This window comes from Oryzias melastigma, linkage group LG24, assembly GCF_002922805.2.
Source record: "Oryzias melastigma strain HK-1 linkage group LG24, ASM292280v2, whole genome shotgun sequence".
Lineage (NCBI taxonomy): Eukaryota > Metazoa > Chordata > Actinopteri > Beloniformes > Adrianichthyidae > Oryzias > Oryzias melastigma.
The window spans coordinates 2,079,657-2,096,898 of record NC_050535.1 but is presented as its reverse complement, the minus strand read 5'-3'; the positions used below and the strand labels follow the sequence as shown (position 1 = coordinate 2,096,898).

General features: G+C 39.6%; 1 protein-coding gene across 6 annotated transcripts in view; it reads right to left on the bottom strand.

Moving 5' to 3' along the window:
* The window catches only part of LOC112158292 (kelch-like protein 29), a 326,899-nt gene that overhangs the window by 64,790 nt on the left and 244,867 nt on the right, over positions 1–17,242 (bottom strand). For all 6 annotated transcript variants that reach the window (XM_036210446.1, XM_024291568.2, XM_024291569.2 and 3 more), the window contains one exon: positions 11,011–11,209. In XM_036210446.1, the coding sequence (XP_036066339.1) occupies positions 11,011–11,209 (199 nt within the window). The remainder of the gene's footprint in view (positions 1–11,010; positions 11,210–17,242) is intronic.

Here is a 17,242-nt window from a genome sequence, read left to right as displayed (position 1 = left end):
ATAGGGAGAAGTTTCACGTTTATTGGTTTAGTTCCTACTTGTACAGTTAACACAATATGCAATAAAAACAAACAACAATTAAAAAAAGGAATAGGCAGAAGCTTATAAAGATTTTTTTTCCAACTTTCAAGAAGCTGTAAGGAATTCTCACAATGTAAAAATATCAGTATCAGTAACAATTACAAAGAAGAAAAAAATGTAATTACAACTTTAAAATCGTAAATTTAGGGGCAAAGAGTTGTTAATTTATGAAATTTAAAGCCCCAAATTTATTAGTTTTTTCAAGTAAATTTACAACGTTAATCTCGTAAAATTATTTTTATAAAAGAATAAATACATTCACAGCATTTCCAATGGTCTTTATTTATGATTCTGTTGTTTTAGGCAAAAATCCAAAAACCTGTGTGGTATATAAATAAAGCTGAATTGAGGTGAAATGTTTTAGGACAGTTTCTGCAGAGGAGCAGAAATCATGTGGGCGGGCCCCGTGGGGTGGAGAAACCCCGCCCTCTCTTCCCAACATCTCTTTGTTTACACTCTCTCCTGCTAGCTTATAACCCCTCACACTCCAGCCTAACTAAAACAATATCAGAGCTATCCAGAGCCAGATACCAGCTTAGACGAGGAAAATGAGGACGTAGTCGTCTACTAATGGATGGGAGCGCCCATCATGTGACGTGGAAAATAATATATATATATAAAAATATATATGAAAATGTTTCTTCTTCTCTTGAAATAAATAAAAATACAATTTTAAGTCTAATTTTATTTAAATATGTCCTCCATTGTGGAATAAAAGCCATAAGAACATGTCAAAAACACCAAAACAAAAGAACTTTGCAGTCCAGACCAAACTAATGAGATGATGCTATGCAGGCCAACACAACCGTCCAAATGTGCGCCGTCAGCACACGCAATGATCCCGCTCACCCCGCGTTCACCCTGAATGCTGCATGCGGCGGAAGCCTCCTGAAAGCTTTGCGGCCGGTACAGAGGGTCAGAGTTCCCCGCGCTCAGACTGATCCGCTCCTTTGTAAATGCTGTTCACCACCAGTCCGAGCACGGATGCAGCTCAGGAACAAGCCGGAATCGAGCGGTCCGCCCGGCGCCACCGCCGAACATCTCCTTCAACGTGCTTCAACGCTTCCTACGCTCGGGCTGACCGGACTCACTAGACAAAAGGTCAAGCTGACACAACCTTTATTTTTGCTGTAGTCCCCAAAGACGCGCAGACCAGAGGTTATCTAATCCTGATTTACGGTTTCCGTGTTGCATTTATGAGCTGAGGCAGACGTGTTTGCCTGAGATTTCACAGATAAGCTGAATGAATATCAAAAAGCCCGTGCTCCAATCCTCTGGTGAATAGCTGCGTCGAGCTCTCCCTCTTGTGCTCGCTTGCTCTGTGTATCAAATACCCTCAAATGCTATCTCAGACTCCAGAAATAAAAATGGAGAGAGGATGCGCTAAAGGGCACTTTTCACAAAGAGCGATTAAGACGTTTCTGGTACATCCTCCTGCATCCTGGTTTCTAGAGCAAAAGGTGAAACTGGGTAATCTCACAATGCTTTGGTTTGAAATGCTAATTTAAGAGCAGAATGATAATCAAGCAGCATTTAGGAATTAAAAAATCTGCATTTTTTGTGTTAACGACTTAATTTTAATTATGATTAAACCGTTTTTAGTCAAAATAAAAAAAAAAAAACATTTTCCACCTATGGTGGAAATTTTTTTTAAAAGGTGAAGGACGCTCGCAAAGAATTAATTGAATATTGTCTTGTCAGCATTTTAAATCGATACAAGTATCAAAAAATGAAATAACCCTATATACATTATGTCAACAAATGATAACCGTGATATATCGCCAAAGGAAATATTGCTAACTTTCACCAAATGAAATACCAAAATATATTGGTAAATTAAATATCACTATATATCACCAAATGATATAATGTGATATGTAGCCAAATGAAATATCGCTACATTTCACTAAAAGAAATACCGCAATATATCGCCAAATAAATATCACTATATATCACCAAATGAAATACTGTGATATGTCGCCAAATGAATATTACTATATATCACTAAATTAAATACAGCAATAAATTACCAAATTAAATATCGCGATATATCGCAAAAAAAATATCCCCAAATGAAATACCACCTTAAATTGCCAAATAATATACCCCGATGAATCGCTAAATGAAATACAGTGATATATTTCCCCAAATGAAATACCACAATATATCCAAAAATAAAATATTACTAAATATCATCAAAGAAAACACTGTGATATATTGCCAAATGAAATATAGCGATATATCACCAACTCGACCTTGATAAATATCACAAAACAAAATATCACCATATATCACCAAATAAAATATTGTGATCTTTCAGCCGATCGACTTTCACCAACACCTGTATCACGAACGCACTCTTTCAGCAGTCTTTCATCTCCTCTTCACTCACCACAATATGAATAAATATTAAATTTTTAGCTTCATTTTCTTTATGTTCTCCATAATCAGAAAATCCCACAAGAGAATGTTTAAAACACCATTGTCATTGGAGTGAGTCATCTGAGGATAACAAATGAAAAACAGATGTAATTATTTGACCCAAAAAACCAGTAACCAGCAGTCTCATCGGAGCCTTCGAGGAATCGGTGAGAAATACACTTAATCGGAGCTGGAGCCAAAAGCAGGAGGTGACAGACTTCAGAGGAAAGTCATCTGATGATCTTTTATGCTCTCCTTACTAGGTGTGAGACTTTCTCTTCTTCCTTTCTGGTGGCAACACATTGTAACTAATCTCCAAGGACCTGCAGGCTGGCAGAGGTGCAAATGAGTAGATGAATGTCATGCCTCCAGGCATTGGACCATGCAGGATGGCCTATTTTTAACGAGGATACAGGCTGCTCTATTGTGCGGGCAGATCTAATGAAATTCAGCCGCATTTTACATTCTTGTAAAACAGTCCTTTCTGATTTTGGGTAAACCCGCCAACGTCTAATCTCATCCTATTGCCGGCACTGTAAAACCTGGAAGGCTCGATTATGAACGGTGGACGAGAGAAAGACGCTCCATGACACGAGCGAGCCGCTGTTGACAAATTCCTTCTCAGCGCGCGCATTTAAAGCCCGAACCGTGTGCGAGAGAAGACAGAGGAACAGTGTGAGCCAAGCTGGACCCCTGCGTCTTCTAGTCATTACAGCTCATTTGTCTGAGTGCTATTCCACTTGGCTGGGTTGAGTTAACAGTTTGCCCCGGCGCTCTCCAGCCTCCTCTGAGCCGAGCACAGCGACACATGTGGAGAAGCGGAAATGGGAACATAATGCACGATGCAGCTCCTGCGCAGCCCTCTCGTAATAGCAGTCAATCACGTATACGGGCGCATCCGCTGACTGCAGACACAAAAACATGAGTAAATCCCCCCACTGATGGCGGTTAAATCCCCCTCCCGCCAAAAATCCCTTGAAAGTCTAATGACAGCTAATCAGATGCACATTCACAGTCTAATTAACCAATTAGCAACTAATGGATACACAAACACCACGCAAAATACCTCGGATTCATTAGGAGATACTTCACTTTACCCCAAACTCTATCAGACCAAATGAGGCTGACAGCTGACTCCCACAAAACACATCAACCACAATCTCCTGCTTCCCCAGAAGAGTTCCAGTTGCAACAGAAAAGTTAGAGAGAGACATTCAACCATCTGATGCAGATATTCAGTTTTGAATCCTAAATTGCATTGAAGCTTTAAGATCAGAGGCTGCCAATTTCTCAGTTCGATATTTTGTTCGGATCCCTAATTAGCATCCCGCCAAATGAGCGGGCAGAGCACCCGCTCAATAAAAGCCGTCGGAACATAAACGGAGAAAAAAAAAAAAGTGCCTCATTTCAAGCCAGCAGTGCTGCTCAAAAATAAACCTGAAGTTATGGCGCTTATGAGATATTTCCACTCCAAACTTGATGTGAGGTGGAGGGAAAAAAAAAGAAAAACTTACCTGGGCAGAGAAAAAGAAAGTGAAGCAATCTAGTAAAATGTCAGGATGTGCTGAAGGAGGAAAATCCACAAATACTACAAATGTATAATAAGCAGAAGAAGAGGTGATAGAAGAAATGCATTACATATGGAATGAAACTTAAAAAAAAAAACAATTAGGGAACGTGTGAAAGAAAGAAAAAAAACCTCTCAGGATCATCCACTTTCATCCATCAAGAAATAACAAGATTTTTCCATTTCTATTAGTTGAAATTCCATCTATTTTCCAGATGATAAAGTTTTATTGCGAATAAAATGTGACTTAAAGTTGCATTGCACGGCCTGCAGGAACTGACTGGTGATTCAAACTCCTCAGAACTTCATATGACAAATGAATAAAAAAAAAACACTTTTTTCAAAATGGCTGCTTTTCTGTCAGTTTATTTCCATAGCAACCATTTTACGTTTTGGTCGTCTGGGAGTGACAAACAGATCTATGTATTTTTTAGAAGAATATGCAGAAGTAATTTTTGGGATTTCCTTAGCAACGCGGGTTTTTGGTTAACCACGCCCACATTTCTAATACGTTCATATTGTATGTCATATCGTTTTACTCAGCTTGAGCCAGCGATTCATTTATTCCATTTTCACTATATTGCAGTAAAGAATTTAGCTGCAACAGAAAAACGCTACTTGTGCTAGCTTACCACGTAAAAGTTGTTCATGATCTACAAACTTTTTTTTCCCCTGAGTAGCTTTCTACTGATACTTGAGAAGTTAGGAGGCGATAGATCGAAATCCTGAGGAGGAGTTTAAAGTTAGAGTGTTAGATGGAATGTCTTCTTTTAGACTCAAGGTGGAAGGTCATCCCAAGTCAAAGGTCAATGAGGTTGTGGTTGTAGACTTAACTTTTTAGAAATTTTTTAGAAGTTATCTTTTCCACATATCATGAAAATATATAAAAATCATCAAATACCACTGTTTGCCACACAAAAGCTAACTGTGGCCATCCCATAATAGTTTGAAAAGTTATTCTTGACATCGCCAACTTGTGTGTTTTGATTTCATAAGTGGATTTTGGAAAATTATTTTGAGTCCCATTAGAGATTTTGAACCCGTTTATTTTTTGGAGGGTTTCTCCCGCTGTGATGTCATCATATTTTGGAAGGGGCTGTTCACTTTGCCCGATAAATTTCTGAGAATGTGGATAAATTGCGAGAAAAAATCCAGCTCAGCATTAATGCAGAACATAAAAATACCTAAATAAGTTTGTGTCATTACGGGAAACAAAAGTCAAGTTCTCCCAACATTTACAAAACTTTCAACACGATCTCAGTCAAGTACGGCGTTGCCTCCACAAAAAGTAATGATGGTTTTTCTCAGCTCTGTCGAACATTTAGAGACTTTTTCTAGCAATTGGTGAGAGCTAATGTCATCTCACTTCACATTTAATATTTATTCATGCTGATCCCTCCTCGGTTGCTTCCCAGAACCCTGCAGGATAGACAGAAATAGCTATAAGCCAGTTACACTTATAGCGACTAGTTAGTACAATCAGAGTTTTTAGCAGCAGGACTCTCCAGGACTTCCCTAAGGATCCGTTCGACAAAGAACAAGAGTTCACAGGGGAGCGAGCGCTGGACAAACACTTGTAAACGGGCAGAAACACGGCTTTAATTGATGTCAGTTCTGCTCTCGGAACGTTCTCGTTAGCCGGCTCTTACAGCTCGTCACGGATGTGCCGGTGCTGGTGTGTACGTCAGAGAGAACGTAAGGAATGTGGAAGAAAACACTGAAAATGCCTTCGTGGACTATTTCCTTTTACATCGTATAATGACAGCTTTATAATGTGCAGAAAACTTGTGTAAGACATTCTATCCTATGGATGCAGTCTGGACCGCAGTCCGCTCCGAAATTCATGGACATTTTAGGATTATTCTTTGCTCCAAAGCACCAGTTTTGTTTCCAACAACATTCTGTTAAATGCTTTTCCTTTTCAGAGTTATAGCTCTGTTTGTCCCGTGTCAAAATAAGGGCGTGGTCTTTTGACTGGTAGGTAATGTAAGGCGGGCGAATCTTTAGTTTTTTTGTCTGAAAATATTCAGAAATATCCTGATAATGGAGGACATATATTAAGAAAATTGGGCTTAAAATTGCATTTCTGAGTATTTCTTTGTTCAAATTGTTGTGGATCAAGAACAGACATGATAATGCAATTTAAAAAAGAAAATATGCTATAAACCTATCCATGTACATCTGAGTTGGCATCTGGCTCAAAACTGTACGGCTGGAATGCTCCAATACAGTGAATTTCTAATGAACTACTGCGACTGTGCGAAAACTACGTTCTATGGAGCTATATTAGGGCCAATATTATTTAAAACTCAAATAAAACAAATAGAAAAAAATATTGGTGTTTGGCCAAAAAAGACTGAAATCTCAAAAGCTTTTTGCTATTATAAAATAAACTTAATTATTTTTAGCTTCAAATGTTCCGTCTTTTAGGTTTCAAAACTCAAAATTTAAATTAAAAATATAAAATGTAAATAAAAACTTTTTTTCAGTTTCAAATCTTTTTTCACTTTCAGCTCTTTATTTTTTTGTTTTCTAACCTGAAAATTTCAGTTTCAAAACCTTTGGCCTCGTTGTTGTACGCGATGAAAGAAGGCACCCGTCTTTATGGAGCTATACTGGAGCCAATATTATTTGAAACCCAAATAAAACAGATTGAAAAAAATGTTGGTGTTTGGCCAAAAAAACTTTAAAATGTCCAAAACGGTTTGCCTTTATAAATTAAACTTAATTTTTTTCAGCTTGAAAAGTTCTGCTTTTAAAGTTTAAAAACTCAAAATTTCAGTTTCAAAACTTTTTTTCAGTTTCAAAACTTTTTTTCAGTTTCAAATCTTTTTTTTTTTTCGAATCTGAACATTTTAGTTTCAAATCCTTTGGGGCTAAAAACAAGACACATGTCTGGGTACAACTTCAGACTATGATAGTACAGACAATACAGACATTTTCTGACCGTAATTTTCCAAGTCCTCAGTCAGTGAATACACCAGGACTGAAGTTACCACCCTCATCGACTTTGATTGGTCCTTCGAGTTAGCCCCGCCCCAACGCGCCACAACAGGGCCAAAAGTTTGAAACTGAAATTTTCAGATTTGAAACCTAAAAAACACAGAACATTGAAGCTGAAAATAATTGAGTTTATTTTGAAATAGCAAAACATTTGGGAAATTTTACTTTTTTTTGTTTTATTTGGGTATCAAATAATATTGGCCCCAAAATAGCTCCATAATGTCAGAGAAAAATCTTTTGATTTTGACGAAAAACTCCATAATCATAACTTAAAGACCATTGGGAACACTTTGAAAATAGATCAAAAGATGATCAGATTGGGTCTTTAAGTATCATCTGCACAGTTGGAACCTCTTCTTATCAGGCACTATGTACTATCTCCACCAGAAAAGCCAAGAAATAGAGTAATAGTGATAGCGAATGCCTACAGAGGGAACAAATGGATGTATATTTGTTTGAGCTAAGCTATATTGGATATTATTGTTGAGTCATCGGAGATGTGTTTATAAAAATTGCTTTTCCTGCATCAATTCGGTTCCATGAGTGACAGAGCTTTTTAGTAGTCACGGCTTGAGTTATTAACCAGTTCTAAAACCCATCATCCATCTTTTATGCAGGACCCTTAGTGCTGCAGATGCCCATAAGCTTATCTTGAGGAAAGAGTGAGAAGAGGGGAAAAAGCCGGCGAGGGTTTGCCTGAGGGGTTGGCTCCACTCTCACAGATTTTTGTGGGGAAAGAGATTAGATATTCCCTATCCAATAATCCACACCTATTTCACCATGCAAACCATATTAGTGCTTTTCTAAAATCACTTGCTTGGGACCTGTGGGGCCTTCCGGACATGGGAGTGGAAATCCTCGCAGACTGCATCAAGTTTGTTTGTTTGTTTGGATCCCAAGATGAAGTTCTTAAACACATTAAAAAATTCTGGGATGGACTGGAGCTCTGTCAGGGGTATAGCATGTGTGCCGATGGTAGAGGACTGGAGGAGCGTGATGCGGTACAGGTCAAAGACATAACTGTAAATGGTGAGTGAATAAGTAGAAAATGATTTTTTTAAGGTTTTCAGTTATTTGTGAAATTTAATTTTGGGTTCAATAATCAATAGCTGCTCGTCTAGATTAATGAAACAAGACAATAGAAACTTTTTCATGTAAAATGGATCCTGGAGATCCTCCAATGGACTGGTGACTTGTTCACTTTAAAGGGGCCCTACCATGAAAATTCTACTGTTTGAGGTTTTAAATGCATTTTATTGTTCATTCCTCACTATAAAGAAGCCCAAAGCGCCATTTTGATCCATTAAGAGTAATCCTTTAAAAACCTGCACTGTCTGCAGCCCCTCCCATACCCACAAAAACAAGCGGTTGGAAACGTGCTGACGTAAGATCGATGCCAACAGCCACTCCAGGAAGAGTCTGCTCTGACAGAGAAATACAGGCATACTGCCACAGACTCTAGGATGACGTCATGGAATGGATTCCAGTCACACGCAGCGGCAGGCGGAGCTTCAGGAATCGAGCCGTTTTACTTCCAGGTAGGGAAAATCTCACGAAATATAACTAATGCTTCATAAATACTTATTTTTTTAGTGGTCCAAAGGTAATATATGATCATATATATATAGATATAGTTCACTCTGATAGGCTTAAGAAAATCATGGTGGGGCCCCTTTGAGCTGATCCTGATTTGACCCCATAGTACAGCCCGTATCCACCCATAAGGGCAGTTGTCACTAAAGCCAAAGAGCCATAGAAAAGCCCACCTTTACAAGAGAGATGTTTCTTTTCGAGCAGGTCACCCTGATGGTGACTTTGCAGCCAGGTTTTTTTTCTTTTGCTGACTCTCCACTTTCTCCTCATCACTCAACCCTAACAACTCCCTAAAGTCACGGGGAAGAAGAGCCACGCCGTGGCCTCTGTCAGCCCTCCAACCTCTGCCAGAAACTTTGACAGGTTCCAGTTCAAAGTGCAACGATGAGCGTATAATTTAAAAAAGAAGGCATTATTTTAGGGCAAATTCACGGCTGCTTTAACTAACTTTCTAATGATGGTTCTGGTGACACAACAGTACCTCCCAACGTGATCTTTGTGTGGGAATATCGCACAGTTCAGGTACTTCCTTATCGTTTAAGTTTGAAAGAGTTAATTAACATTCCGTCTCACAAGAGTAACTTAAATTTCAGGGCTGAAAAGGCTCCATTTCAAGTTTATCTGAAGTCAAAGGAACGATTGTGTGAGGCCCTCAGTCATGTGTCGCTGCACAAACACACACTTAAAGCCACGGGACTTACAGGGTTCACAGATTGACTGTGCTCAGCAAGAAGTTCTTCATGGATGGCAGTTTTCCTTTCTTTTTTCCGCTTGACAGACTTATCTACGAGCTCAGGTGGTGCTCCATCTGCTAGCGTACATTTAAAATCCACACACATGCACTCGCTTACTGCTTACACAAGACGACACATGCTCAAGAAGAAACTCAAACGTCTGCCCATTCATTTTCATTTAGGGAATCTTTGCTGCCTCGTCTTCTCTGACCACATCGTGACCTTTCCTGTCCTTTGACGTCCATATCCTCAAATTCTCCTTCCAGTCGTTCTCTCTGCGCCCCGTCTACCAATCCCTGCGACTATGCACCCTGCTGTGCAGAGCCCACCCTGTCCAACGCAGCAGATGGTTGAGGAGCACATGCATGCAGGCAAATAATCACGACTGCCGGCTCAGACACCCTCAAGCAGAATCTATAGAATCAACTCCCTCAGCTTTGTGAACCCAACAAAAACATTGGCACTTGATCCAGAAAACTTGTGTGTACTTTTCATCCAATGAGCCATTTGCACACAATACTTTGCGAATGTATTCATCCTTGCAGCATTTATGCATTTATATAATGTTCTGCAGGGTCGTAAGCCGCTTTGAATCCGCATAGACATTTTCCTGCATAATGGGGATGCAGAAGACATAAGATATGCACATACCAAACAAGATAAAATGGGCCTTGACAGGAAATGCTTCAAGAAAGTGCAGAGAGCAAAGATAAACCAGTGGATGACGCCAAGCGCATGTAATGCTCCAAATGTCTCCTCTCAGGAGACAAATGATTCTTTATAAAGCCTTATGCAACTGCATTACAGGCAATTAAATACACAAAAATATTGACCTAACGCAATTTTGCGCAGTGTTTGTTTACTAGCATATAAACACCGGCTGGACAGTAGAGTTGGCTGGTAAACCGACCTCTCCATAAAGTGGCATTTGTTAGGCAATTATCTTTATTCTACCAAGCAGAAAATAACTTGTGCTGAATGGTAAGGTGTGCTGGTGCGAAACTCATAATACCATGCAGACACTGTAATTAGGCAGCTCTTTACAAGGGGAAAAACGCGGTCCTGGACAACCCTGAGGGGAAAAAAATATCAGCCAAAAGCAATTTGCCGGCGCCGTTCAATTTCCATGATTTATTCTTTGATTTTAACAATGCAAACAAACACGGTCTTCAAACGGTTCGGCAGACATAAGTCAGCTGTTTTACAAAGCGGGGCACCTGCCTGATCCTACCAGACATTTAAGGAGTTATTAGCGGATGTTTGTATGCCGACTGAGCTCTTTAAAAAAGAAGAACGGCCTCGGTGGCTCACGGTAGTCGCTCTCCGGCTTTAGCATCTGTTTGTCTGACAGAAGGAAGAAAAAGAACTCGCAAACATTATGGAGTTCTAAATCACTGCATCTGGTTTGGCGCTAAAATCAATACCCGGCTCTGAAAAAGCGGAGCCCTCCTTGTGGAGGCCTGACCCCTCTGCCTCTCGGCAGCTGTAAAGAATAAACCGTGGACACAGGTGCTGGTGGTGTGTTGCGGGTCAGTTATCAGTTATAGGAAGAGCGGATCACTGGGGTCAAATTCAGGCCAGCGGTGACGCACGGCGCATGTTTGTTTGTACCTGCGGAGAGTCTCGGCCGGGTCCGGGGCGTCTGCATTTCCTGCCTCGCGTGGGGCAACATGTGATACCGCTTGGCTTCGTTGACCAGATCTCGGCACGCCTCCGAGGATTTGATCAGTTCCTCGTTGTCGACGACGTTGAGCAGATAGGACGGATGGATGAAGGGAAGACGCACCACCGCCAGCAGCTCCGACAGATGCTGAAGAGACAAACGGGAGGTAGAGAAGAGAAGGAGATGCTCAGATAACCACGGAGGAACAAATGATCAAAGAACTGATAGCCAGAATGCATCAAATGGACGGAAAATCTTCCACAAAGAATATCGTTAATCACATCCAGCTTCATTAGTTCTGTCCTGGACTGCAACAAGAGTTTTTCCTTCTTATTGCAACTTTTGAGCAAAATTTGATCCTGCCACTCAAAACACACCAAAGTTCACACACATCTAGTACCTGGTAAAAGTACATTTTGGACATAATGAACAATCCTCCCTTAGAAACACGATGACATCACAGAGGGCATCTCATATTTAACTCAAAAAATATTTCAAAATCCACAACTGTTGGAAGTAATCAAAATATGTTTTGAAATTATTATGAGATGGATGCAAGCTCATTTTGTAGCAAAGTGTGAAATTTGGCCATTTTTTATTTTTGCACAATATAGGAATCAGAACCAGTCACGATATAGCACACTAGTATCCAAACCCGGTACTTTAACCCGACACCAGACCAGATGTGGTACCGGACCCAAACTGGTACCAGATGCGAACCAGTACCGGGTTAAGGTTCGGGTACCGGTACTTGGTGCGTCCTGCGGACAAGTGCGGATCTGGTAACGCGTCTGGAGGGTTGCAGGACCTTGATTTTATGAATGCCCAGCATGTAAAAGATGACGAGTTGGGACACCCAAAACATCAAAAAGTGACGCGGAAGGGACCTTAACCAAACATCAAAATGTGACGACTTCGGGAAGAGAATATGTTAGTTATACACAAGTTAGCAGGTTACACTGACCACAATGAGAGATCTACCAAAAATGTATTGATCCTTTGACCCTTGGAAGAGGCCTCCAACCTTTAAAAAAATCTGCTCAGGTTAAAACTTTTGTTTTGAAAATTGTACATTTAGAACGGTGTTCCCATGGCGAAGTCACAGAAGTGGCGTTTCCCTGTTGCTCGCACATTTTTCACTGGAATATCGTGAAAATTTAATTCATGAATCCCTGGCTCAAGCTGAACAAAACAATATAACATACGATATGAACATATTAGTAATGTGGGCGTGGCAAGCAAAAAACCTCAGTTGCCAAGGAAATCCCAAAATTTACTTCGGCCGATTCTTCTAAAACCTGTGTAGATCTGTTCAACAACTCCCAGCAACCAAAAAATAGAATGGTTGCTATGGAGATAAAACCAAGAGAAAGACGCCATTTTGAAAAAAACTTGTTTTTTTTTTCTTGTTCACTTCTAACTAGGGTAGCGAGAGCTGGTGGGGGATGGTGAGAGACGTGTAGCACCTGCTTAGTCAGTGAAGGCGGGGGAGGGGAGGGCCTTTAGGCCATACCATTTTATTTTACTTCTTCAAACATATAAATCTCCAAAAAGAATCACAAAAGCACCATCTTATCTGACATTTCTTGTCTGTTAGTGTTGGAAATTGTAGCTGCAGTAAGACCATCATTTCACTTATTGTTGGTCTCAAAGCTGCAGTTAAATCTGCATGTTTTTCGTATTTCTTAATCATAGCAGGAGAAAGTATTCAAAGGAAAAAAAAGAGTGGTTTTGATAATCTACCTCTTTAGAAGTGTTTTGACTGAAGAAACTAAAAGCAACTGAAGTATGCTACTATTGTGGGGATGTTGTAAAGTTCTTTTAGCCAGATCCATTTTTATCTTTCATACGTGAATGTCTGTAAGGGCTGAAGCAGCAGGGGGTTTTCTTATCTTTACCTTCTGCCACAGATTATTTTCTAAATGAAATGTTTCATCAGACAGCAAAATGTTCTTCTTGCAGCTAATTTAGGACTTGCTAATCACAATCCATTCAAACCAAATAAGCTGTCAGCACTTTTTTTCCTATCAAACGAAGAAAAAAAAGACTAATTTGATGCAAATTTGACTTCACATTGGTGCCTCCAATTACACAGTGTGAGGAAGTGACTGAACTCAAATGGTAATAATCCTTAACTATTGCTGCACAAATATTTGCGTTCATTTGCCCGTCTTTTTAGTTGTGTACACATTTATGTGTAGGTGTTCAAACACGGTAGCCGGACTGGCTGTTGCCTTGGCAACCTTGTTTATAGCTCTGTGAGTTGAGTGTTTTTTTTCCCCCATTATGTGTTTACAAGTGTATGTGTATGCCCCATGGGAGTCTCATCCGTGTCTACAGTAAAGCTGTAAACAAGCCCGGGCAGTGCGACAGAGAGCTGGGTGGACACTGACCCCGCTGACCCCTCAGCTCCGAGAGAGCGCGACAAAACAGCCGACTCTGAAAGAAAGAAAAAAAACACAGCCGGGGGAGAATAAATAATACACTGACACTCCGCCCGGCCCTTCTTCATCACACCTGAGGCCCCGTTCGCCACACCGCCTGTCCCATTTGTTGGCTTTATGATGTCCAGGACTCATCTGACCGCAATGAGAGAAACAACAGAGTCCAGAGGAAATGAAAGAGCTGGAAAAGAAACATTTTTCTGCGAAAAAAAAGAAGATTTGATGGCTCCACAGGAAGCAAAGTGATCTGCTGATGAGATTTCCAAGGGCACACTTACAGCCAAACAATGTCCTGCATCTCTGCACTCCCTCATCCTCTCCAATAAACACTTGCTGCTGCTCAAAACACAAATTGAAGGAAAAGCCCTTCAGGAAGACTTCTGAGCCCAAGATAAGCAAGACCTTTCAATTAAAGAGCATGCTGGAAAGTGGTTTTTTTTTTAATTCACGTCACACTCCGATGGAGGACTTAAGCTTTAGGCTTATATGCTGAACTCCTGTTACAAGCCATGTCTCACCAGGTCTGCTACAGCCTCACCTTCCCCGGTTATTCACAAGTTAGAGGATGTTATTAATATTAATGGGAAGTTGGCAAATTAAAGAAAGCACCTTTCAAAGTTAATTTCGGTTTATTAAACGGGAGGTATAATGCAGTGGGCTAGTTTGACCCTAAAGCGAAATTAAAGCTTTAATTAAAGCTTTAAGTGTAGGTGTTTTAGCCAGGTGGTTACCCGAGAGGTGTGCTGCTACCGCGCACCAGCAGCTGGCAGAACGAACAGAAATTAGTGTCTGAGCCTTACGGGCTTGTGGAGAAAACACTTTGAGGTTTGACATGGGTAAAGCCTAGTCTAGCTCCATATGTATATATTTATAAATATATATGTTTGGAACGCCAAGGGGGCGGGGTCACTCAGCCAGTTCTTACTGTATATGAAGTCAATGGTTGCTTTAAATTTTGGTAAATTCAAAGATAGTTGATTGTAATTTAGGTTACAGCATATTCAGTCCTGCTTACTAACCAAGCAGTAGTTAGGAATATTAAAGAGACACAGGAAATGACATCAGAAAATAACAGGAAGTAGCAGAAAATTGATGCTGATAGAAGAACAAATCCTGGTTATGATTGATAAAGAGAGATTTTCCATTTTGTCTTCAGCAAGAGTTTTTGAGGAGCGTGATGTGTTGCATTAGCTTTAGCCGTTTGGGGTTCAGGCTTCTCGCCCAAGGACGCACATTTCTATGAACAGACCAACTGACTGGCAGGCGCCGCTCAGCCCGGTGAGCTCCAGTCCTCTAATCCCGCATCAGGTGCGGTGTGTAATCCCCGGCGCTTCAGCTGCCATTCAAAGATCTGCTGGAAGCAGCCTGTTGGTGTTTACTCCTGAATCTCTACAGACTCCGTGAGGTGTGCGGCATGTCTCCAGCTTAAACCGTCTGTAGCTGCAGTTCCCATGAATCCCCAAATGTTTCCAAATGTCTTGTAATGTTTTTCACAAGATTTCCAGAACATTCTCCTGAATTAGATTCCATCTGCAACCGTTTTATGATCATTAGCAGCTTTGGCTATCCAGATAAACGTCTTTTTGGTGATTTTGACCAAGAATAGACGAGGAGTTGAAACAAACTACTAGCAAATTAAAAAAGGCTTTCAGCATTCACCAAATTAAAATATAATATGGGGTTAGAATTGGGACTTTAGTTTTGTAACTCTTACATTTAGTACTTGTAACTTTTTTTGTGTACCTGTTGCTTATTTTTTGTACTTGTAGCTTTCATTTTGTACCTGTACCTTAAGACTTGTAACTTTAATTTTGTACCCGTAGCTTATGTTTTGTACTGGTACGTTTTTTGTACTTGTAAGTCTTTTCCTGTACTTATAGCTTATGTTTTGTACTTATAACTTTTACTTTTTTTTACTATGTTTGGCACTTGTACGTTTGTACTTTTAACTTTTTTTATACATGTATCTTACGTTTTGTACTTGTAAGTTTTGTCTTGTAAGTTTTGTCTTGTACCTGTTTCTTATACTTTGAACTTGTAAGTTATGTTTTTGGAACTTGTTACTTTTGTTTTATACCAGTAGCTTATGTTTGGTACTTATAATTTTTAGTTTTTTTCACCTGTAGTTTATGTTTGGCACTTGTACGTTTGTTTGTACTTTTAACTTTTTTATACATGTATCTTACATTTTGTACTTGTACGTTTTGTACTTGTACCTGTTTCTTATGCTTTGAACTTGTAAGTTATGTTTTTGGAACTTGTTACTTTTGTTTTATACCAGTAGCTTATGTTTGGTACTTGTAGGTTTTTTTGTACTAGTAAGTTTTTTCTTGTACTTGTAGCTTATGTTTTGTACTTGTAGCTTATGTTTTGTACTTATAAATTTTATTTATTTTTTTACTATGTTTGGCACTTGTACATTTGTTTGTACTTTTAACTTTTTTTATACATGTAGCTTATGTTTTGTACTTGTACGTTTTGTACTTGTACCTGTTTCTTATACTTTGAACTTGTAAGTTATGTTTTTGGAACTTGTTACTTTTGTTTTATACCAGTAGCTCATGTTTTGTTCTTGTAAGTTTTGCTTTTTTGCCTGTAGCTCATGACTTCAAACTATCGTTTTCTATTTGTTACATATAATTTTGTAACTTGCACACAATTTACCAACACAAGTTTTAGGTTCCAAAACCTACAAGACATTGTTTCACTAGTTTTGGCTTGCCCCAAAAAACAATGAGTGGCTAATTTTGACCAACCGATATTGTTTGTAGAATCTCCATCCAATCATGGCGAGAGGAGGGCGGAGCTCTGCACTGCTCTCTACCAAACACGATTACATTCACACAGTGGAGAACAACTACTAAAATTAAAGTATTGTTATAAACTGTGAAATCACCGTAATAAAACTGTCTAAAATAAAATTCAATTCATTTTAAGGTTCTGTGATTGAGACTTTATTGAATGAAAGAGAGAATGTGGTCGTTGACAAAAGTGATCTCTTATTTTAATAAATTTAATAATAGAAGTTCAGCACCGATTAGACGGTTGCAGCTTTTACAAACATAAAACTAAAGTCCCAATATTTTTACCAGCTTCATAAATCAACAAAATTCAGGAAAAATTAAGATTTACATGTTTTTTTAATAGAAAAGGGCCAGCTTTTTACCGAAGAGTCGACATCCATTTCTTTAAGCATATGTCAGACATATAGATCCTCTCAGAGCCACACGGGATCAGTCGGACACACTTTGTTTTCACTTAACCGAGGAAACACTACGGATCCCACTTTACCATCTGCAGTCAAACCCACATCTGCTGCGTCGCCTCCCCACATGCCAGGAAGCGTTTAGGCGCAGTAAAAATACCTCACAGCGAGCTCTGGACCGCGCAAAAAGGTAAAGACGCCACGTGCTGCCTCATAAAGTCAGAAACATAGGCATAAAAAGAAATAAATTAACCGCTAACAGTTCGAGACATGTGTGAAAGTGACAGATGGCTGCAGCCAACAACAGCATTTGTAGTAGTTTGTTGCAACGACATAAACACATGGTTAGACTGGAAGAAACATAATGAGGATTTATTTGTTCATCCGAGCTTCAGTTTGAAAAATATTATTTTAAATCTGAGAAGTTTTAGGTTTTCTTCTAAATGCACAAATCACCAATTCCTGATTCCCCCCCCCCCGAAAAGGAGCCATTAAAATTGACTGAAAATAACTTGGAAATGTGGAAAATCG